Here is a 25831-nt window from a genome sequence, read left to right as displayed (position 1 = left end):
TCTATTTTAAGGATTTTACATTTTCCTTATAGTTTAATTCAACAGCTTTATCAATATGTTAAGACATTTTGGCACTGGCCACACAGTAGTAAGACGTCTCTATCCTCAAGTGCTAGTGACACAGAAACATTTGTCAATTTTGATACAATTATGTAGGTGGCACATTGACAAAAAATACATTGAGTGGGGCATGATTCCTTTTATTAAGATGAAGAATATTAGGGAGAGTGGAAGAGTTTGTGATATTTGAATCTGATTTAAAAAGTATGAGTAGCATTAACTGAAATTTCTGTAGAAAATTCATAGCATGGAAAGGCAGATGGAATAGGCATTTGAGTGTATTTGTAGCACATTATATGATTGTTGGAGTATAGGCCAGCTTGTAAAGGAGAAAGTAATCCAAAAGACAATTTTAATCCCAATTGTTAAAAATCTGTGGCTTCCATGCTTATAAACGTTCCCTGGTGAGTAATGACTTTTTGCTCTTTTCAAATTCTGTTCCTATCGAGTTTACCTACTATCCATTTGAAAAGGGGCAGAATAGTCTTATAATTTTTATAATGGCCACATAGTAAAATGCTATTTCTTTCATATATGTTTGCATTTTCATAGCTCCACACAAAAAAGCAGACATACAAACACACACACATGCACATATCACTGATGAGGGATTTTAGATTAGTGGTGATTAGTACCCATGACAGACTTTGAGACTTAATTGCACCTGCCCCCAGCCTCTCAAATTTAAACTTCACCAAAATGTGTATCCCTGCCCTATGGCAAAATAGTCTTGTGCTAATGGTCTCAGGTGGACTGTAGGCGAATATATCCTCAGAATTTATCATGACAACTATCAGAAGGTTCAATCTGTCGTAATATACAACACATGTGCCAGAAAACAATGCTGTATTTCAGGTGCTTGCCACTCCCCATTAAGAAATTTTGAGGAAAGAGAATGCCTGAACCCGTAACATAGGCAGCAGTTTCCTGAATAAGCCACTTATCTATGGAATATTGACTATTATCTAGAATGTCTATGAAGGAAGCAATCATTTCTGACTTGCTCAACATTTTATAACAGTGCCTGGCTCTTAGTTTACATTCCAGAAATATTTATGATTATATTGGAAAAAATGAATGTTGACAAATAAGTACATAGCTATGTCCAAAACGCCTCTCATCACTGTTTTCTTCAGTCATCCTCCAAAATCTGAAGATATCTTCGTCATCTATATTATTCCACACTGTTATTCCCGTCATGGTATCCTTTTCCTTTTCTATGCATCTGCCTTCATTCCTCCCCAAACCTTCCATGTGCCATTGAGATCTCCTGTTCCATGATTAATAAACTCACCTATATCCTCAAATTATTTATACAACATTTTCTATACCTCCTAGAATTAAGTGAATTGAGACTCTCCCCTGAAGACACTGTTTCATCCACAACTCCCTTATGAGAAAATAACTCCAGCCTCAATATTTCAGAATGTGAGAATTGAACCAATGGCTTTATTCTACTTCTAGGTCATTCTTCCCTCCACTCTTATTTTAAAAATACATAGATTCATTTGAAGCTCATGTCATTTGGCTGAGCAACCATCTAGGCTGGTATTCCCCACAGAATGGTCCTCAACAGCAGGCATCACAATTACTTACAGTGGTATTTAAAATGCCCATTCCAGGTATAATCAGATGTTTTAAACCAGAAATTCTGAATATTAAATCCAAGAATCTTAATTTTTAACAAGTACATCATGTGACTCTTATGAATTCTAAAGTTTTAGGAACTTTGTTCCTTTCTTTCATGCTGCTGTCATTTACTAGAATCATAACCTCTCTCCCTCTCATTCATACACATTTTGGAATCAGGCTCAGTTTTCCTCTATACCAAAGACTCTGGTATCATTCCAGCCTATATCAAAATTAGGCTGAATTTTGAATATGCCAGCGTCCCTGTTTCCATCTCCAGAGTAGTTACCATCTTTCATCACTATGTCCACACCACGAACCTAGTCATCCTCCAAAGCTGCTTCAGCTCTGCAATCCTAAAGCAAGATGCCACAAAATGACCTTCTGTCCCTTTACTTTTCCTATTCATTATTCTCTTTATTCCTTACAACTGAGCAGAAGGATAACAAAATGATTTTACAAGTATTATTCTCTTATAGACAGTGAGAAATTATGTTACATCCTCACAGTAATTGTTCTGATATTATTTCTGACCTGTCTAGTGTTGGTCTGAGTTATTTAATACTCTTTTACTTTTGCAAACAGAAATTCAAATTTAGAAAATTTTTATATGAGATCTCTAAATGAGAAATAAGTGGTACAGTTCATCAGTACAGAAAAATGGGAGGGAATAGAGCCTGATCCTAGTTATATCTATACATGAAATAGGCATCAGTATATGGGAAGAACCTGACAATTGAATACAATTGGTTAGACAATCTATACAAGAGAGCCAACAATTTATACTCATGTGTTAGTGAAACAAACTAAAGTAGTGGAAACTTATAAGCAATAGTTAAAAAAGTAGCAATAGATAAATCTTTGGTAGATGATAGTCAAAAGTCAAAAAGTGTGTAGCATGGTCATCAGCCCTAGGCAGGAGTTGAAGAAGAAGTCTCTCTCCATTAAGGTAATAAATTAAAAGTATTTTGATCAATATCTGTATCCACCATTTGACCATAAGCTCCATGATGTTGATGATTTCATATGTCCTATCTACCATTCCTAGTAGATGCCTAATAGGAAACAGATAAATATTTACAAGGTAAATAAATGGAAATTGAATTTGATGTTTTAAAAAAGCCGTTTGATCACAAAAGAGACTCAGAATGAAGAAAACGACACAAATCTATTCGTATAATTGAGGGTGCAGAATATCAGGGCTCAAACAAGGAAACTTGGACGCATGATCTTAGAGCAGCAGCACCAGGGAGCAGTAAGTGTGGACTTCTACTTGGCAAACACTTCTGCACTGGATAGTTTTAGGCACATTACACAACAGTGGTGGTCATACTGAGGCAAAGAGGTAGAAGTAACTCAGAACCAAGACCCACTAGAGTGTCAGAGTACAGAAGATTTTCTTAACTTGTCTCTGTCTTAAAACATTTGGAGCCTTGTTGTCAATAGACATTTGGATGAAAGTACTGGATGTGCATGGAGGAAAAATAGAATGAAAAAAGAAAGGGAAAGGCATGAAACATATTATTTGGTCATTTATTTTGCAAGTTTTTGTTTCTTTTGTTCCCCCAATTCAACTGTATTACATGTTAAGACAATGTTAAGACGATGTTAAGACAATGACTATTAAATATATTTATTTCCATACCATACTGTGCCTAAATCAGCACCATGAAGAAAGTAAAGGCCTAACCAATGATTGATGAAAGGAACTGAAATCTCAGCTTGAACAAAACACAGCTCTTTCTCTCCTACTTCAGGGTTAGGGGGTATATCTTCAACTTTTTGTGATGACATTATATTCTCTACTCAGGTTAAGAAACAGATTAACATGTGTCAACCTCTAGAGTTACTCTGGGAATCCCAAGTCTTCCTCCCCAGTCTCATTAGTGCCCCCTTTACCTCCTTGTTCCTTAGAGTGTAGATGAGTGGGTTAAGAGTTGAGGTTACAACAGTGTAGAAAAGAGTGAGAAACTTGCCCCATTCGTGAGCATAATGATTCTTGGGTTGAAGATAGACAGCTGTAACAGTGCCATAGAAGAGGGACAGCACAAGAAGGTGAGAAGCACTGGTGCCAAATGCTTTCTTCTGTCCTGTAGTTGACTTTATTCTCAGTACAACCTTAGCAATAGCACCATAGGAGGAAAGGATAATGATCAAGGGCACCACCAGAAGAATAATACTGGCTACAGACATCTGGATTTCATTGTAGGTGGTGTCTGCACTGGAGGCCTGAATCAGGGCTGGGACTTCACATACAATGTCATCTACCCTCTGGAGGGAGCAGAAGGGTAACTGGAGAGTAGCAGGTGACTGGATCAGAGACTGAAACAGGCCAGTTCCCCATGCAAGAATAGCCAACTGCAGACAAAGTTTTGGATGCATGACAGTGGTATATTGCAGTGGATGGCACACTGCCACACAGCGGTCCACAGCCATGACCATAAGAAGGACACATTCAGTGGCCCCAAGCCACAAGAAGACATAGAGTTGAAAGGCACAGCCAATATAGCTGATGGTCTTCTCTGGACTCCAGAAATTAACCAACATCTGTGGAACACAGCTGCTAGTGAAACAGAGATCTAGCAGGGAAAGGTTGGAAAGAAAGAAATACATTAGGATGTGGAGTTTTGGATCCTTCAAGGAGACAAGAATTATGACCATATTTCCTGCAATAGTCAAGCCATAAAAGATCAGAATTACCCAAAAAAGTATCTTTTCTAAATATGGCTTGTCAGAGAAGCCCAGGAGGATGAAATCACTGTGGCTGTTATTACAAATTGTGATCATAATCTTCTGGGTAATCACCTCTTTGAGAAATGGTTCAAAAAAGCCTGTGATGTTTCCAATACAGAGACAAGAAGAGGACACTATGACTTATTTGATTCCTTTGTACTCAAGGATGTTATTTTTATTTCCTATATTTTGAGAAAAAGATACAAGATTTAGTGACTTGTTTTAATCTTGTTATAATCTTGTTTGATACTCACCATTCATTTTCTCTATTTTTCTCTTCCTCTCTCAGATCTTCTTCATATTTTATATCTGATGAGAGCTATGCATTATAAATATTATGTAAAATATATATTAAACACCTACGAGCAAAAATCGCTTTGCAAAATATTATGAAATCATTCCATCTTTGCTCTCAAAGATGGCACATTTATCACATTATCACATAGTTTTTTATATAAATTACTGTTCCATGCATATTATTTTTCTGTCTTTCTCTATTCGTTTTGTTCTCTTATTTTTCTGTCTTTGTATCTCAATTTATCTGAATACATTTCTCCCATGTTTCTCCTTCTCCCTTTCATCTCCCCTATCCCTCAATCTCTTTTCCTCTTCTCTTTTCTTTCTCCCTTTCTCTTCTTCATTCCTTCTTTCCACCTTCTCTATTGAGTTCTAAGCTTGAATTCTTCCTCACCACCTTGTGCTATGTGATCTTAAAAAAGATTTAAACATTTTGTTCTTATTTTAGTTTTCCCTTAGATTGTCTATTTGGAAAAGGTAGGAAAATCATAGAAACTACCTGTGGTTGTTGGAGGAACCAAATATGAACACACAAAGAAATTACTAAAAAAATAATTCCTGGCTCATAGTAACTGTTCAGTGTATGTTAGCTATAATTATCATGATCATCTCATGGTCATGAGGATGATACTATCCAAATGATTGTTCCAGGTGCAAAACACCAAAATTTACAAGCAAAGTGTTGCAGAGAAATTCATTTGGAGAAATGAAATATTATATGTCTACACTATCTCCTTTGCAAAAGAATTGAAAAGTAATTATATTTCCCACCATTATAAATTATCCATCTTTATATTATAGAGCAGGAATATCTCTATTTACTGTCCTTTTCTTCCCAGAAAACATGAGATTACAAAAAAAATTGGAGAATGTACTATCTATATTCATCTTTCCATAGATCAAAGAAATTTAAGGAAATTTTTTTTTACCCAATCGTTGGCATATTTTCTTAACATGGTAAAGCAAAGTGGCACCCTAGTACCTTTTTCCTTCTTCTGTCTCAATTCTCTTCCATGGTTGTTGTATTTTTTCGAACTCTGTACTCTGTTGCTTCACTTTTCTGCTTCTCTGTTCCCAACCAATTTTTCTATTTGTGTAGCATGACAAAATCTGTTGGCTCTTCAAGTTGGTTTACGTAGCACTTTTCACTTTCCAAGTTTTTTTTTAATTTACAATGAGCTTTTGCGGATAGAGTCACTGAAGGAAAATAATCAATGTTAATGGTTTGAAACAGATTTTATAAATCTATGTCCTCCACTGACTTATTTGACTGAAAATGTTTCCAAGAAATTTAAACTCTTGCCTCTCTTCTCTAACCCAAATCAATATGTTTGATGAAGTCTTATTTGTGCCAACATTTAAATTAAAGATATATATTTCCAAAATATTTTTCAGTGGACCGAATATTAAAGAATTAGATTAAATCATCAAAATTCTGAGGGTGAAAATCCAGATACTATTCCCATCTTTTTATTTATCATCTATCACTTTTTTCCAAATTGCTCCACAAACATAAAGCTTAGAACAGACAAGAATACTCTATCCAGCAAAGTTATCATTCAGAATGGAAGGAGAGATAAAGAATTTCCCAGACAAGCAAAAATTAAAGGAGTTTATCACCCAGAAACCAGTTCTGCAAGAAATGCTACAGGGACTTAAGTGGGAAAGAGAAGACCACAAATAGGAATAAGAAAATTATTTTTAAAAAAAAACCCACTCAAAACAAACATAAAATAAAATCACTGGTAAAGGCAAAAATACAGTAAAGGTAGCAGAACAACCACCTATGAAGATAATACGAAGGTTAGAAGACAAGAGTACTAAAACTACGTGTTTCAATGATAAGAGGGTAATGGATAGATACACACAAAATAAGAGGTTAGATGTGATTTCAAAAACATAAAATGTGGGAGGAGGGGAGTAAAAGAGTAGAGCTTGTAGAAAGTTCAAACTAAAGAGACTATCAACTCAATATGCATTGCTGTATACGTAGAATATTATAAATGAACCTCATGGTAATCACAAACCAGAAACCTCTAATAAATACACAAATGAGTAAGAAAAAGGAAATCAAGCATATCACTGAAGAAAGCCATCAAACCACAAGGGAAGAGAGCAAGAGAAGAAGAAAGAACCAGAGAAGAACTACTAAAACACCCAGAAAAAAAGCAACAAAGTGGCAATAAATACATATTTATGAATAGCTACTTTAAATGTCAATGGACTAAATGCTACAATCAAAAGACATAAGGTGGCCACTGGATTAAAAAAACAAGACCTATATATACACTGCACACAAGAGATACACTTCAGAACTAAAGACACTCACAAACTGAAACTGAAGGGGTGGGAAAAGATACTCTATGCAAATGTCAAAGAAAAGAAAGCTTGGGTAGCAATACATATATCAGACAAAATAGACTTTAAAACAGAAACTGTAGCAAGAGACAAAGAAGGGCACTACATAATGATAAAGAGAACAATCCAACAAGATGGTATAACACTTGTAAACATCTATGCACCCAACACAGGAGCACCTAAATATACAAAGCAATTATTAACTGACATAAAAGGAGAAATAGACAGTAAACACAATAACTGGACAGCCACAGGCAAAAGAATGAAACTAGACTATTGTCTTACACTATGCAGAAAAAGCAACTCAAAATGGATTAAGACTTGAATGTAAGATCTGAAACTGTGAAACTTCTAAAAGAAAACATAGGTCTTACAAGCATTTTTTGAAATATCATGTCTGATAGGACAAGGGAAACAACAGAAAAAATAATCAAATGAGATTGCGTCAAACTAAAATGCTTCTGCACGGCAAAGGAAATCATCAACAAAACAAAAAGACAACTTAATAATTGGGATCACATATTTGCAAACCATATATGAGATAAGGGGTTAATGTCCAAAATATAGAAAGAACTCACATCTCAACAACAAAAAAGACTATCAACCCAATTAAAAAATGAGCAAAAGATCTGAAACAGAGATGTCTCCAAAGAAGATATAAAGATGGCAAACAGGCATAGGAAAGGATGTTCAACATCATTAACTATCAGGGAGATGCAAATGAAAACTACAATGAGATATCACCTCACTCCTCTCAGAATGGCTATAATTAACAAGACAGGAAACAATAAGTGTGGGAGAGGATGTGGAGAGAAGGTAACCCTCATCCACTGCTGGTGGGAGTGCAAACTGGTGCAGCCACTATGGAAAGCATGGTGGAGATTAGTCAGAAAATTAAGAACAGATCTACCATATGATCCAGCTCTTCCACTGCTGGCTATTTATCCAAAGACCATGAAAACACAAATGCATAATGATACATGCACCCTTATCCCTATGTTCATCACAGCATTATTCACAATAGCCAAGACTTGGAAGCAACCCAGGTGCCCATCAAGGGACAAATGGATAAAGAAGATGTGGTATATATACACAATGGAGTACTACTCAGCCATAAGAAATGATGAAATCCGTCCATTTGTGACAACATGGATGGTCCTTGACTGTATTATGCTGAGTGAAATTAGTCAGAGAGAGAAAGTCAAGTACCATGTGATCTCACTCATAAGTAGAAGATAAAAACAATGACAAACAAACACATAGCAACAGAGATTGGATTAGTGGTTACCAGAAAGGAAGGGGTGAGGAAGGAGAGTGAAAAGGGTGATTAGCCACATGTTTGTGGTGATGGATTGTAATTAGTTTTGGGGTGGTGAACATGATGTAATCTACACAGAATTCAAAATGTATTATGATGTACACCTGAAATTTATATAATGTTATAAACCAATGTTACTACAATAAAAAAATTAATTAAAATAAATAAATAAAAGGCAAATCTTACCCTGCCAAAAAAAGAAAAAAAACATAGAACTGAAAAATGGAACTATAATCGATAGAGAGGAATTTTAATTAGAGATCCAAGTATAGCAGCATAGCTATACTTGACTGAGATTTTACATGCTTGGAAATAAAGCTGAAAGCATGTAAAATCATTTAAAAATAATGCATTGTGTAAAATGGACCACTCAAGCCAGGATTCTAAGAAAACTTATGATGTGACCTAATATCTAGCATTTACTATATAGTCATACACTAGGGATGAATTCTTAATCTCAGCTGAATGCAGTCTGAACAACAAAATGATATATCATGCAGTAATTTATCTAAAGTTTTTATATCAGTGTATGTTTTGTTTTTACATAGCTTGCTTAAAGTTATTTCCTGAATATTCTGGTCCTATTCTTTCCTATCTATCCACCCTACTCTTACCGCTTACGATGAATCACGTTTGACTTTGTCCACACACTAGATGTAGATTCATTTGAAGTTCTCTCAATCAGTAGTTCTCATGCTTTCAAGATATTGATCTACAGGTAACTGCCAAGTGAAATTATTTTGCAAAGCATTAAGATGCACATGACCTCTCATTTCTCATATTCTTATTTTACTTAGATTTTTCTTTACTATGCATCACATTTTAGAAAATCCACATACAGTCACGCACTGCAAAACAATGTTTTCATCAACAACAGATGGTGTGTACAATGGTGGCCCCATAAGATTAGTACCACATAGCCTAGGTGTGGAGTAGCCTATACCATCTAGGTTTGTGTAAGCACACTCCATGATGTTCACACAATGACAAAGTTGCCTAATGACACATTTCTTAGAAGGCATCCCCATCATGAAGTTAAGAGTGACTGTATCCTCTCTGAGTCTTTCTTCTCTTTTCTGTGTTATTATTCTTATATTTTCTGTAGAATTTTTTCAAATTAGAGTGGAAATGTTCACTTTGGTCATGAATGTGAGTTTGATATTTCAGTAGAAGAATAAAGCTTGACATCTTAAAGAATCTCAGAGTCCTGTAGATTTTCCCATCTTCAAAACCAAGCTGCCTCTTATTCCATCTTGTGACTTTCATCCACTTCCAGTAACTTCTGGTTTGCGTTCTTTGTCTATTAGAATTTTCCTCTTTTCCTGGTTTACCCTTTTTTCTTTTGTAGTGGTGCCTATATGTCTCTATCTACATATATCCCTATCTATATATCTACAACTCCATCCGTCTATCTTATTTCTCTAAGTTCCTTTATAATTACTAATAATTGGAGGAGATTTATTTTTCCCTCCTGGATCAACTATTCTCAAAAGATTCTCAGGTAGAAGGAGAGAGTTTTAGTTTAGCTGATATTCACTATGCAAAATACAAGAATTCTCTTCATCTTTACTTCTGTTGAGATTGTCTTCTTGAAAATATCGATTTTCCCTGTGATTTTCCTTTAGTTCACCTCCTCTGCCTCTCAGAGCAGTATCTGGAGGAGTTTTTGTTGAGATCCAGGGTACCCCAATTCCTGTGGTTACAAATATGTAATGCAACCTTTATATCTCACCTTCTAAAGTAGATGCCTCTGGTGCCTGTGTATCTCATCTCCTCAGCCCGCCTCTGATTTTAGCAGACCGGTGATGGAAAATTCTGTGTAAAATCAAATTCATCTCACACACCCTGGCAGTGATGTACTTCAAGCATGCTGTACTTGTCTTCTCAGTTTGCCCGAAGGCCTTTTCTGACACTGTGGGAGCCCACTTAGCACACAGAGAAGTGCCACCCAGAAATGCAAGAGATTTAATGACCCTAGGGGAAACTTTCAAACAAAGGAGGAGGGTAGCTAATGGATAAGTGTTCCAGAAACCCTTCCTTCAGGTGAAAAAATTCCATATGCTTTTCATCAGGTCCTGGGAGAACTGAGTTTCCATTGCACACAACCTAGCTAATGCACTCTTATATTGTCTTTCTTTCTTAACTGCCTCATTCTTTCTGTTCCCTCACTCATTCTTCCTGAAGGCACTTCCCAAATAAGTTAATTGAAACTAATTTTTTGTCTCAAGCTCTGCTTTCAGGGAGATCTAAATAAAGTTGGTACTGAAAGCAGCTCTAGAAAGCAGACGCTTAGAAGAGAATTCAGGAAATGAATCACTCACCAGTCAGATTGCAACAAGCCCTCCACTGATAGGGGTAAATGGAACAGTGATAAATCTTAGCATGCTCTAACATCACTATTACTAATAGTCTTACCTGTTGTGGTTTGGGATGAGGTGCTGGTAGAAAGAGAATTATTGGGGTATATGGTAGATCTAGCCCTTGAAAGATATGGGGGTAATAATCAGAATATTGTCAACTTTGCTGGTTTTCACTGACTGTCTTGGAAGCATTGAAGAAAAAGATTGGTATAGAAGTCCCCGCTTATCCACTATTTCACTTTCCATGGTTTCAATTACCCATGGTCCACTTCAGTACAAAGATATTAAATGGAAAATTCTAGAAATAAACAATTCATAACTTCTAAATTGCCTGTCATTCTGAGTAGTGTGATGAAATCTTACACCAGCCCACTTCATTCTGCTGGGGATATGAATCATTTCTTTGGCCAGCATATCAATGCTTTATACACTACCCTCCCATTAGTCACTGAGTAGCCACCTTGGTTATCAGATCCACTGTTACGTTATCACAGTGTTTGTGATCAAGTAACCATTCATTTACTTAATAATGGCCCCAAAGAGTAGTGATGCCAGCAATGGAGCTGCTACAGTTCCTTGATGGAATATTGAGGTAGGTGTCAGAACGATTAGAGTTAGAAGGGATTTATTATGTACAGGCAGAGAACTTATCACCTAACTACACTCCCTGTGATATCCCAGAGGACACACTCTTTAATGAGAATATGGAATGTACTAGTTAAAGAGGAGTTTAATGTCCTCTGTAGACCAGGGTTGACAATAGAAGATGCTTTCCAAGAACTGGGCTCCCCACTGTGAATGGGGATGAAAGAATTCCAAATGAGCAGAATCCAGATGACAGCTCTTAACTTCCAGAAGCCAGCTAGATATAACTAACATAATGGACAGCAGGGCTGGATCAGCAGCAAAAGTGTCTTAATCCAAAAAGACCTATGGTGATGGCTAACAGACTATAATTTTTCCAGAGATGAGATAGATGTAGAGACAACTAGAAAGTTGTTTGAGTTTATTAGTCAGAAAAAAAATTAAGAGTTGGTGAAATGGCATTGGGAGCAGCAATGGGAAAATAATGACCTTTCACCCAGTTTCCATATCTAAGACTGTTCTTTGACCCATCCTGTGAATGAAAGGGAAAGACAGGTCCCTTGGAAGGCCACTGCAAGAATAGACAATAAATATTCCACCTAATATTTCCTCAAGGAGATGTGTGATCATTTACCAGAGTAACTGTACAAGGGTAAAGACAAATATTGAAACCAATATTTTGAGGGCCATTAAATATAGAGTGATAGTTGACACATACCAGGCAGGGCACACAAAATGCCATCCTGAACCACAAGTAGAGTGGGGGCTCATAGAAGAAAGGAGATAAATAGAGTCTTGGCCTAAGTAAAACTTATAGTAAGTCCGGTGGGTTTGTGGACCTACCCTATGGTATTTCTCTGGTCCCTGAATGCATAAATGGGGACAGATATACTTAGCAGGTGGAAGAACCCTCTCATTGATACCCTAAAGGAGTAAGAACCCAGGGAAAAATCTATTAAACTGCCCTTCATCAGTCAAGATCAGAAGCAGTAATGTATCCTGGAGAAAATACACAGATCAGTTCTGCCTTTGAAACACAAAGTATGAATAATAAAGAGATGATGGCTCCCACTTACAAAAACTAGAGGTACTAAGGCAGATGAAAGTACATTACTTTAAACTTAACAAGTTGTTGCCCCAATTGCAATCGGTGTATCAGTTGTAGAATCTTAACCAGAAACGATTAACAAAGGCTCTGCACGTGGTTATTTTGTTGAGTGTATCATTTTCAATTCCCATCATCAAAGAGAATCGAAAGCAATTTTTCCTTATGCAGGAAGGACAATAGGACACATTCAGTGTCTCACCTTGATGCTCTATTAGCTCTCTTTCCTTCAGATGAAATATAGACTACAAGAATCTTGACTGTCCTGATAGTTCAAAGAACATAAACTATTCCCCTATGTTGATGACAGCATCCTAATCAGATCTAAGCAGGAAGGTGCAAGTTGCCTGAATAATCTATCAGATGAATGTCAGAGAGTAGAATATGAACCTTACCAAACTTTAGAGTCTTCCAGATTAGTGAAGTTTTTAGGTGTCCAATAATCTCGGGTGTGCTGGTACATTCTGACTAATATTAAGGAGAATGTATTGCATTTTTACCCTTTACCACAAAGAAAGAGGCACAGCATTTGATAGAACTCAATGGATTTTGGAGGTAGCATATACCACACGTGGGTATAGTGCTGTGAACTATTTGTTGGATGACTGAGAAGTCTCCCAGTTTCATGTGGAGACCAGAGCAAAAGAGGGGTTTATAGCAGGTATAAGCTCTGTTGAGAGTTGTCATGTTGCTTGAGTCATACAACAAAGTATATTCATTGGTGCTAGAGGTATCTTTAGTAGGTAAGGACTTTGTGTGGTATCTCCGACAGGCTAAAAGAAGAGATACATTCAGACTCCCAGAGTTTGGGACCAGGGAAATGGCTTGTGGGAGAGAAAATTACTTGTAAAAAGTAGCTATTCTGACCTAATAGAGACATCAAGTGATTATGTAACTGGAGCTTCCCATCATGCATTGGATGTTATCAGATCCATCAACTCATAAGGTCAGATTGATGCAGCAAAAATCCAGCATATAATTGGAAACTAAACATTTGGAATCAGGCTGGAGCATGTCCAGAAAACGCAAACTATCTAAAGTAGTGGTCCAGACACTTATAACCTACTTCTGTTGCATCGGTGATACACACTCCACCTATGGCCTAATGGAGATTCCCTATTGACCAGATGCTGGGGAATGAAAACCCTCAGGACTCTCACAAGTAGTCAGCTTTATATGTTGTTGTAAGTCATAAGTAAACAGATGCTGCACTAGCGCTCAACTTAGTCACCCACAAGGACAGTAGTGAGAGGAGTTTCTTTCAGTGGGAAGAACTGTACAGCTCACGTGAATGTCAACTTAGAATAGAAGGAGAAAGGGTTTGTGGTATGGATATACACAGGCTTCTGGGCAGAGGTAAGGACTTGTTTTGTTGATCAGAGGCCCGGAAAAGGCAATATGGGAATATCGAGAGACAAGGAGGTCTAGTGAGGGTGCATGTGAATGGTTCTATAGGAGTGAGAATGAAACATGGAATTTTATCTTGCATGTTAATGGCCACCAAAGAGCATCTGCCGTGGAAGAGTCACCTCCCAAACCAATGGATGTCACCTAGTTTCTTTTCAGTCAAATCATTTTTTGTGCAATGTACCCATAAATGGTGGAGCTGTTGTGGTAAAATGGAGGCTATGCATAGGCCCAAGAGCATGAACTGTCTGGTACCAAGACTGATGAATTCCTGAACTCTCTGATGCCTAGAGAAGTGAAGTTCAATGCTGAGGCCTTGGTATAGTATCAGCCACTGAGAAAACTGGTCTCTTTGTGGAAAGTTGATTATATCAAACCTTTTGACCATTGACAAGGGAGCCATTAGTTCTTAAAGCATTGATGTTCTAGATATAGATATGTCCTACTTGCCTGTGGTGATCTGCCCAGACCACCATGCTTGATTTACTGACATCTGACCCTGCTTAACATTACCTCAAACTAGGGATATAGTCCGTATTGATGGAAGTATGATAATAGGTGCTTGACCATTTGATTCACTGACCCTAAAATACACATTGAAGACGGAGTTGCCCAGCAAGCAGACTCGGGGATAGAGATTAGCAGTTAGGAGCTTTATTTGAGAATGCTTTTTAGATCAATATCTTTGAAAGGGAAGGGAAGGGAAGCAAGCAGAATTGAAGAGAGAGAAAAGTCAAGTTGCAATGAAAACTCTACCAAAATTTCACTAGATCTTAAAGGGAGTCCTCAATGTTAGGTGATAGTTCAGAGATGTTCTGAATTGGGGCAAGAGGACAAGCTTTAAACGTCCTTGTGGTTCAGTGTTGAATGCAGGCTACATAGAAAGGGGCCATGTGTCTAGTGAGGCAATTCTCTTTAGTTGAGGTAATCCAGAAAAAGGACCTCAGATGAGTTTGTCTTCCAGTAGCATATCTAGCAGCTCTAGTAATAATGCCTTCACTCCAGAACAGGAATCTGAGCAGTGCATTATAACTTTCAACATGATCTATTCCTTTAACTGCTCAGATCCAGTCCTTTGTATAAGTTCTGTGAGAAGCTCCTACAGGATTCTAGTGGGCCTCCATAAATTTGGCAAACAGAAGAATACTGTCATTGCAACTGTTCTTACCACCACTGCAGCAGGTCTTTGATCCACAAATTATGTTCATATCTCCTTCTACTATCTATTCTGTATTCCCCTCAGCATTAGCTAGAACTTTTACTGGTCTCTGTGGTTTACCCACTAGCATTATTTAGAGGTGTCTGAGCCTCTCATCACGATGCTTTCCTTAAGTCAAGCTCATTGCACTTAGTCATTTGCCATCGTATTTAGACAAAGTAGTACCCTTCTTAATATTCTTTCTATACTCCCTAGTGGAAGCATTTTTGTTTGGGAGAAGATAAACTCTAAGCTTTCAGAGCTCATAATTGTGAAGATAAGAAATACTTTCTCAAATGAGTTATTGGAAGTGATGATAAGTAGGGCAACTCCTGCTTCCTCCCCTTGGTTCCTAGACCCATGTACTCTTCCTTGTGAGAGCGCAGCATCATATAAATATAATTGATTTAAAGTATACACTGGGGTCCTGGAGGATGGCATTGCTTCAGACTGGCATTTAGATGTGTCTTAAACACGTCTCTCCATGATTCTAATAGATCGCTCTGAGATGGTGCAGTACATGATATGGCCGATGGATCTGATGGTCTTGTGTTCGCTCCCACACTTCCTTTGTTATTAAGTTGGCCTTTTGTCTAACACAGTGGTGTGTAGGATCTCATGCTGCTAAATCAAAGACTCCAATCCCTCAGATGGTAGTGCTGGCTGAGGACTTGTGGTCAGGAAAGGCAAACCCATACCTGGAGTGTGTGTATCCATTCCAAAAAAATCATTGCCACATCAAAGATGGAAGGCTTCCAATGTATTCAACTTAACATGACATTGCTGGTTGGTCTTTTGACGGGATACTGTTTTATCAGGGATATTTCACTGGTCTGTTACTGATGGCTGACTGGATATTTGGCAATGCTTATAGGGCATGCTTTTTAAACCCATACATCACTTCCATCCCTGTTACCATGGGTACTTCATTCCTGTGCCCATTGTACCAGTAATACAGGTTGGGGGACAAGGACAAATGACAGAAGCTTGACAATATCTGCTTGCCAAGTCATATTTTCTTCCTGATTGTTTCATTCCTTTCTATAGTAGCTTCTGTCTTGTGGGTTTTAACTCGATGCAAAGAAGGAAATTCTTGATATGCCCCCTTCCATATGTCTATAAATGTTCCTCTGTTCCACACTTCTTTATTCAAAATCTATCTTTTTCCTTACAGCAATCCAAAAGCTTCCCAAGTCATTTTACACTCTTCATGAGTTATACATAGACTAACTTCAGACTACTTCTCTTTCCACTTAAAGTAGATGACCAAGTGTACCAATTAAAGCTCTGCTCATTGAGAGGGTTTTCCCTCACCACTATCTTTCAAGGTCACTCTTTAGTAGGAATATGATTCAGTATTGATCCTTTTTTGACTTGCATACACATACCAAGCTGACCTATTCATAAACCAAGCTCAGGTTTTTTCCTCCTCCGTTAGCTTGGAAGTGTTCTCCCATGCAGGCATAGATGTGATTTGTGGAAGATATTGATGCAAAAGTGATAGATATCATCAAGGTCTGAGCTACTTGCTCATGTAATTTGTTCCTGCCCCCTGGTCATCTTGTGCTCAATCCTGGATGTACCAATATCATGTTATGATGATTGCTGCTGTATCCACCAAACTAATGACTTGGTGGGTCAGAGAGTACCCAGCTCATGATGGGTAATTTTGGCTATATGGTTACTTGATGTTCGATGGTCTGTTGTTCTGTCTCTACCAGGACCCAGCAGCACACCTGAGGCTGTGTTTCAAAAGTTGTGTAATCCTCTGCTATAGGTAGCAGAGTTTTGCTCCGAACCGTGAGGCTTTTATTTTTATTTTCCCATAAGCTCCACCTGATGCTTTTTAACCAGAACTTATGTCTCAAATACTATAGGATCTTCCTAAATGTATGCTCCTACATACAGGGTAACTTACACTATAGCTTAAACCTCCTACAGAGCCCCTCTTTCTCTGGAGCCCATTCAAAGCTAGAAACATTCCGTGTTACCAACAGATGGATTGGAGCAGTATTCCACTGGTGTCAAATATGCTTAATACAAAACACAGAGAGAGCTGATAAGCACTTTGTTTCCTTTTTATGACAGGAGATTCCTGATGCAATTATGTGTCTTTTACTTTGGATTGGGTGTACTGTAATGCCCCAGACCAATAAACATCTGAAACTTGTACTGATGTTTCAGGATCCTGAATCTTTATAGTTTTTCACTCACAATCTAGAGTATATGTGTCTTATCAATAACTTCCATGTATTAACCACTTCTTGCTCATGTGGCATGATGTCCTTGATATAGCTACTAGTGTGAATGTCCTGCAGAATGTGCAGCTAACTCAGTTCTCTTCAGTCTATATAATGACAAAAGGCAAAAGAATTAAAATAGCCCTGGGGTTACGTGTACTCTTGTCAGCTCCAAGTGAATGCAAACTCTTTCTCATCATCTTTCTTGATAAGGATGAGCCAGAAACATTCACCAGATCGAGGACTGCATACCAAGTCACCCAGTTATCTGTTAATATGCTCTATCAAGGAGACTCATTCAGCCTAGCTGATTCAATTGGGGCCACTGCTTGTTTGATTTGTGATAATCTGTTGTCATCATCCAAGATCTATCCAATTTTTTCAATGGACAGACTGGTCAAGCAAACGGAGATATGACAGGGACCACAACCCATGCACCCCTTAGGATCGTAAAGGAAATAAAGAAAATAAGAAAATAAAAGCAAACTTATAGCCATGAGGAGAATTCAGTATTTGGTATTAAAATTGGTAGGGCACAAGAGAAAACAAAACAGGAAAAATATACACATATATTTCTTCAGTGATACCTTGTGGCACTCAGGTTTCTATGCTTCTCTTCTATAATCTTCCTCTAAAATTGCTTTTCTATTATAATCCAAGTCCAACCGGTTATATTCTTTACAAAACTAATTAGGAATATGATTTCTGTATAATACTTTTTAATCCATTAATTACACTCTGATAAACAATCTAAAGGAGGTCAAATATTGAAAAATTTTATTCTGAACAATCTATAGAATAAAGTGACTAATTCAGAAAATGCAAATATTTAATAGGAAAATTATTGGGAAAGTATATGCTTATAGATTATATATATACATGCACAGAATTTAGCTGGTCTAATAGTTAAGATTCAGTGCTCTCACTGCCACTGTCTGGGTTCGTTTCCTGGTCACAGAACCATACCACCCATCCATCCGTTGTCTTTCTGTGGCAGTTGCCTGTTACTGTGATTTTGAAAGTTATGCCAAGGGTATTGCAAACACCAGTAGGGTCACCTGTAGTGGACAGGTTTCAGCAGAGCTTCCAGACTAGACAGACCAGGAAAAAAGACTTGGCCACCCACTTCTGAAAAAGTTCGCTAGCAATCAGAATAGACTAAAAGACACTCACAACAAGCATATATTTTATATATTAATTATCAATTTATAAAATAATGTTATAGGGCTACAAAAATCACTTGTTAAGAAAATGCTATAATTTAGAAAATAATTGTATTCTACCTTTATGATTCTATAATTCATAAAAATACACTCTATAGAAAATAAAAATAAGGAGAAATAAATACATTAAAATACTAACAAGTGATATTCTTTGAGATTATATCTAGGCTGATGTTCAATTAAATTTTCATTTTATTTTTATCAAAAATCTTAGGTGAGCACATATTCTTATAAATTGCATAAATCAACTTATTTTCAAAAAATATTCCTGTGCCAAGCCCATAGCATTATTCTTCCAGTTCTGCCTTGGTGAATTCATACTAATCTTAAACTTCAATGTGTTAATTTATATGTTGCAACTTTGTGTTATATAATTTTTTAAACTGTGGATCTCTAGCAGGTTTAGTCCGAACATATTCATTACAAAAATCAATGAACAATAGAAATACAACTTTCCCATATACACCATCAGTGGAGTCAGTCTTTGACCCTGAGACCATTTAAAAATAATTTGGGGCTATAAATTCATTTACCTTTGTGCTCTCCTGATAAAACAACTCTAAAATTATTTTTTAATGGTTTATGCTTCATGACTATTTTCTTCACCCCAGTTTAAAATTTGTGAGCCACGTATGTGCCAGTATTATGCTACCAGTGCAGCTGAGAATAGAGTTCATCTATTTCCTCTCTGGACACAAGGACCAATTAAACTTGAGGGACTCTGGAATCCCTGGGGCTAAAAGAGGACACACATTGAATGAATATCAACCCCTTCATTTAAAGGTACAACCTTCTCTCCATGACTCTACCAATATTGTTTGTATCTAAAAATCACTTCTCACTGTAAAATCCATTAGAACCTGGTGAGAAGAGCCAGTGTTAGTCAAAAATGCCCTAGTGACTGAAGACAATACCTATAAAAAAAACTTTTAACTCATCACAAGGACTTTTTTCATATTATAGTTCTTGATGTGGTCAAAGTTAGATGCTAATTTCATTCTGAATCTGTGGGCAAATGGTAGTTGAATAAGAATGTCACAAGGATTGAAAGCTCAAAAAGTCATTGCATTTATCAGCCTGTATTGGGACCAGACCTCCTTCGAATCATGGCACAAAGAAAGGTATGAATACCTCTTTGACACTTAAAGGAAAAAAGATGAGTGATGTCTACTACAGAAAATTATGTTACCATGAGCTGGAAGGGTCTATCAAGACCATTTCACTCACATCCCTGCCTCTGTGTTGCATCACATTAAATAATCAGAGTGTTCAATTTGTTTCCTGGGAATCTTGAAATAAATGTCAAGCATTTTCAGTGATTCCAAAACTTCTTGTTATCATTTTGCTCTTTGAGTGAATGTTTGCCCATTATGTCTCCATTGGGAAGAAGAGTTAGTAGCATTTTCGTTTTAAGCAAAAAAAAGAATTAGTGGTATTTAAGATTCCTTTTGATTAGTACAGAGTATCTGAATAGTAACAGAGTTAAGATGACAGTGGAATGAACATGTGCTTGTCAAAGGGTAGGTTCATTTTTCTGACAATGTAGAAGAGTAATTGGTGAGTGAGCTGACACCAGAGCCACATAAATGTAAGGAAGAGTAGAAGATGTGAAAAAATAGAAGTACAAAAAAAACTGCAGCTGTGTAGACTCCTCTTATTTCCCAAGACCTTCAGATAACCCAATATCTCCTACTAACCCTTGACTTGACTTCTATTTACTGGAAAATAAGTTCTCGATATCACGCTAGAAACAAAGAAAAAGTTGCATATACATTTAATCATTTTGTATTATAATATTATAATAAGCATTGGCACCACCAATAGTAATTTGGTTGTCTTGTTTTCTCATACACATGCCAAGCTAAGATAATGATACATTATTACTATCTATGATTACTACTAATGATAAATGTTAATGATACTGTTAGTGATTACTAGCTCACATTCATTAAATGCTTACTGTGTTTCAGACAGTGTCCTAAGTTCAGATGTGTACGGATTGTCTTATTTGACCCTCACAATAGCTCTCTTACCATCAGTACAGAAATTTTTCTTTTAAATGTGGCACAAGGATGTTCACCAATTTGCCCAGACTCACACAGCTCAGAAATCAAACGCTGGCAGATTTTAGCTCCAGAGGCAGTGTTCCTAACAGCTAACTTGTAAAGTTAATATTTTTAACATTACCAATGATAAGACAATGTAATATTTCCTTGTTGTTTTAATTTTTGTTTCTTTAATGATGAGAAAGTTGCACATCTTTTCTATTTTCACTTTTGGTTTATATTTTTTCTTCCCCAAATTGCTTACTTACATCCATTGCTCACTTTTTATTGGGTTTTTGATCTTTTCTTATAATTACTATGTAATAATTCTTTTTATCAAGTAATTTTATTGAGATCATAATGGTTTATAACATTGTGTAATTTGGGGTGTACATTATTATTTATCAATTTCTGAACATACTTCATCATGCTCACCCCCAGTAGTTTAATTTTATGGAGGGGATGGTGTAAGATACAGCTCATGGTCTCTGACTTGCATACCTAAACAAGAGGTGAATATATTTATTAAAATAGCTAGCTTTAGAAGAGGGCTTGTGGAGAAGGGAGATCAGGTGTTTGATTTTTGGATATGTTGGGTTTGAAATGCTTATTGTATATTAAACAAGAGATGGCAATGGTATATACAGGTTTAGAAATTTTTAAAAGTCACCTGTACTAGTGCTCGTCTATCCTTTTCACCCACTCCCAAATCCCCTTCCACTCTGGTAACCACTAATCTGTTCTCTTTATCCATGTGTTTGTATTCTTCCACATATGAGTGAAACCATGCAGCATTTCTCTTTCTCTGTCTGACTTATCTCACTTAACATCATACCCTCAAGGTCCATCCATGTTGTTGCAAATGGGACAATTTTTCTTTTTTATGGATGAGTAGTATTCCATTATATATATACACACCACATAGTCTTTATCTATTCATCTGTAGAAGGGCACTTGGGTTGCTTCCACTTCTTGGCTATTGTAAATAATGCTGCAATGAACACAGGGGTGCATAAATCTCTTTGGATCATTGATTTCAAGTTCTTTGGTTAAATATCCAGTAGTGGGATAGCTGGATTATATTGCATTTCTATTTTTAATTTTTTTCAGAAATATCCATACCGTTTTCCATACTGGCTGCATCAGTTTGCATTCCTACCAGCAGTGTATTAGCATTCTCTTTTCTCCACATCCTCTCCAACATTTGTTTTTTTTCCCTTGGTAATTATAGCCATTCTGACCATCTCATTGTAGTTTTGATTTGCATCCCCCTAATAATTCGTGATGTCGAACATGTAATAATTCTTTATATTTTATTAACCATTTTTGCCTTAATCACTAAACATTTTTCCATCTTGCCTTTATCTTTTCTTACTGTATACATCTTTTTTCACGTAAAAATTTTAAACTTACAGGTACTCTCAAAGAAGTCAAATCTGATATACTCTTGCATTTTTCCATTGAAGGTGTATTACTGTTATCGATCGAGAAATAATGTATATCTATAGCTAAAAAGCCAAAGTTATAACCACATATAATGGAAGGATTTACAAATCTTACAACTGTTTTTATTCATTCTTATGTATCCCATGGTGAAGTTATACTTCATATGTGAATATTTCTCACTGTGGAAAAGGTATGCTACTCTGGTGTAAGATGTGTCAGTCTTTCTTATTTTATATCCTTTCTTAAGTCTGTCTAGCAGTACGCTATTTTTATGCCTGTACATTTAAATGGTGTAAGTTATATCAAAGACCTTGCATTTAAATGTGCAAAATAGACTGAAGAAATTTAGATGTGCTTGGGTCGTATAACCAAATAACTGATAGCTTCCAAAGACTGAAGAAAATAATTTGATTATCTGCCTTTTGGTGTTCCTGTTTTCGTTTATAACCACCATTGTGTTGTATGTAATCAGTCTTCTTGTGCTATCTGTATATTTGGGGGAAAATATGTTATAAAAAAAGGACTGGCTTTTAAATCCTGGCTTTGAGTCTTGGCCTCAGCATCACTGAGTGTGCAAATAATTTATTCTCATTGAGTCACAGTAGCAATAAAATGTAGATCATGTTTATTTATCAGAGTTTTTGTGAGAATTAAAAAGGATGTATTTCAGGCACTGAGCAGTGTCCATCACATGTCAGTCGAGCAATGACTAGACTATCAGTTTTACTATAATCACCAAGGTGTTTGAAGAGAGGGAGAGATGTCAAATGTGGTCATTGCCATAAATCAAAGCTAAGCCATAGTTTTACTACCTTGAATGAAGCATCTAATATCCATGATAGCTCTTTGTGGGAATCGACATGAATACATATCATTTAAGAGAAAGAGACAATTCAAAAAATCACATGAAGATGTTACTAAAACAAGCAATATTTCTTTAGATAAATTGTAGATTTAGATAAAAATCCTATAACCTCTATTTTACTCAGCATTTTCAGCCTGAATTAAAAATAATTGATTACAAGTAGTGTTTATTATTAAAATGCTTATTAACGTAGGTTAACAGGTAAGAAAAGGGAGAAGAATTGAAATGCATTGAGCACTACAACTGTCCACGCTATATGAATTTATATATTTTGTCAAATAAATGTAATGATTTACTTCATAAAGTAAGTATAACATAACTTTTTGAAAACAGAACTACTTTTTTTCTTCCCAAGTCCCCAGTACATAGTTGTACATTCTAGTTTTAAGTCTCAGAAGACTACTTTTAACCACAAGATAACTATATTGACTATAGTTAATTTTGGTGTTGAATTATGCATTATAATGAATCCAAATTCAGTTTGGTTCCAATAAGAATATTCAATAATTATCTATTAACTATTTTCTATTTTCAATTTGTTTAGGAATGAAAAATAGAGGAGTGGTCATGAATTGGGCAAATGAGAGCTCCCCAAAAGGGTTTATACTACTTGGCTTTTCAGACAGGCCCTGGCTACAAATGCCTCTTTTTGTTCTCCTATTAGTATCATACACAATCACCATCTTTGGCAATGTGTCCATCATGATGGTGTGCATTCTGGATCCCAAACTTCATACACCCATGTACTTCTTTCTCACTAATCTCTCCATCTTAGATCTCTGTTACACCACAAGCACAGTCCCTCATATGTTGATAAACATTTGTCGCAACAAAAAGACCATCAGCTATGGTGGCTGTGTGGCTCAACTCATCATCTTCCTGGCCCTGGGTGCTACTGAGTGTCTCCTCCTGGCTGTCATGTCCTTTGACAGATATGTCGCAATTTGCAGACCCCTCCGCTACGTAGTCATCATGAATCATTGGTTCTGCTTAAGGATGGTGGCCTTTTCATGGTTCACTGGCTTCAGTAATTCAGTGTTGCAGTCTTCCTTGACCCTTAACATGCCACGCTGTGGTCGTCAGGAAGTGGACCACTTTTTCTGTGAGGTTCCTGCCCTTCTCAAGTTGTCATGTGCTGACACAAGACCTATTGAGAATGAACTCTTCTTCTTTAGTGTATTAATTCTGTTAATTCCTGTGACTTTGATCCTTATCTCCTATGGCTTCATAGCTCAAGCAGTACTGAGAATCAGGTCAGCTGAAGGACGAAAAAAAGCTTTTGGAACATGTGGGTCCCACATGGTTGTGGTGTCTCTCTTTTTTGGAACAGCCATCTACATGTATCTACAACCACCTTCATCTACATCTAAAGACTGGGGAAAGATGGTTTCCCTCTTCTATGGGATCATCACACCCATGTTGAACCCTCTCATCTATAGCCTTAGAAATAAAGATATGAAGGAGGCCTTCAAGAGAGTGATGTGCATCACCTTTTTCTATAAGAAATGAGAAGCACTCCATTGTGATGAGGATCTTCTGTCTCTCCTTATCCTTGATGATGGTAATAATGCCTGAACCAATTTTTCTATTTTTCAGGTCTTATGATTTCATTGAATTCTACCAACAGTTAGAAAAGTTTTCTTTCTCCAGGAAGCAATGTTAAGACCATAACATACCCTTTCTAAATAAAAAACTCCTTAGCTTTCCTTAAGTTCCCCTAATGCACTTTGCTCCTTGGAACCAAGTCATGCTAATTTGCTCCTATCAATGTCAGACTAGTTAGAACACTTGAATGGTTTACATTCCCATTTATATACTATTTATTCTAGAACCATCTTGTCTACCACCTTAGTTGGGGATTTCCACATCTTTATGATTAAATAACCAGTGATCCCAAGACAAAAATGTTCCTATCAGCACCCAAGTCCTCAGTCACCTTACACTCTCACATCCTTTGATAAAATTCATCAGATGCACCTTCTAGAACTGTTCTAAGCATGCAGCCCACCTCAAACCCAGCTGGCTTTAAACTAGCCAGGTGTGCGCATCTCACACTACAAACTTGAAATGTCAATTGAGTTTCATTTACAACTCTACTTTTTTTTTTTTTTTTTGCTTTTTTGCTGAGGAATATTTTGCCTTGAGCTACCATCTGTTGCCAATCTTCCTCTTTTTCAATGTGAGCTGCTGCCACAACAAGGCCACTGACAGACAAGTGATGAAGGTCCATGCCCTGGGACCAAACCTGAGTAACTGAAGTGGAGTGCACTGATCTTAACCACTAGGTCACCAGGGCTGGCCTTCAAACTCTATTTTTAATTCCTCCTTTTATTTGCCATGGGTAGCATTTCTCCTTTTTTTGTCTTTTTGTCAAATCCTCATTTTTCCCAAGTTCTGCCCGAAGCATGCAGGATTTCCCCTAAATTATAAAGCTAATTATTATAGAAATGTTAATATGAGTATTTTTTCTAACGTTGATCTGAATCAATTCATTTTTTGTTTGAGCAGTCATTCAATAAATATTTATTGTTCACTAGATAGCACTAGACCTCAAGGAAAACAATCGTAGTTCCTCTACTGAAGAAATACTCTAGTTCCTGCAGATAATGACCCTTAAACTCAGACACTTAGATTGTTACTTACAGTTAGTCATGTAAGGACATAGAGGAGGCAAGATTTTAGGCAACAGAGAAAGGATTACAAAGTGTAGCTTTTCAAAGAGTACAAGTAAGTTAATATGCTTAAAATACTCAAACACATGCAAAATGAGGCTGGAGATGCTCGCCAAAAAATTTGGACTTTATCCAGTAAGCAAAGAAAAATAATTAAAGTATAGAAGGGAACAGTGGCAGTAGAAAATAACTACAAACGTAAGTACAGCATTTGGCTGTAATATAATAATTTCCTGTTTACTAAATGAGACATTTCAAATAAATGAGAAAAGGAAAGGCTTTAATATATG

The 25831-nt window shown here is 36.7% G+C and overlaps 2 protein-coding genes across 2 annotated transcripts; one reads left to right on the top strand and one right to left on the bottom strand.

The window, feature by feature from the left end:
- Positions 1–3522: 3522 nt before the first annotated feature.
- Positions 3523–4476, bottom strand: OR2H4 (olfactory receptor family 2 subfamily H member 4). Its single transcript, NM_001391095.1, is given in 1 exon segment — positions 3523–4476. A coding segment is annotated over 1 exon segment (954 nt).
- Positions 4477–23436: 18960 nt separating this feature from the next.
- On the top strand, positions 23437–24378 carry OR2B3 (olfactory receptor family 2 subfamily B member 3). Its single transcript, XM_001491959.3, has one exon. The coding sequence runs from the start codon at positions 23437–23439 to the stop codon at positions 24376–24378; it is 942 nt and encodes a 313-aa protein (XP_001492009.2).
- The last annotated feature ends 1453 nt before the right edge of the window (positions 24379–25831 follow it).

This window comes from Equus caballus, chromosome 20 (genome assembly GCF_041296265.1).
Source record: "Equus caballus isolate H_3958 breed thoroughbred chromosome 20, TB-T2T, whole genome shotgun sequence".
Lineage (NCBI taxonomy): Eukaryota > Metazoa > Chordata > Mammalia > Perissodactyla > Equidae > Equus > Equus caballus.
The sequence above is the reverse complement of the archived record's forward strand: the minus strand, read 5'-3'. Positions and strand labels throughout refer to the sequence as shown.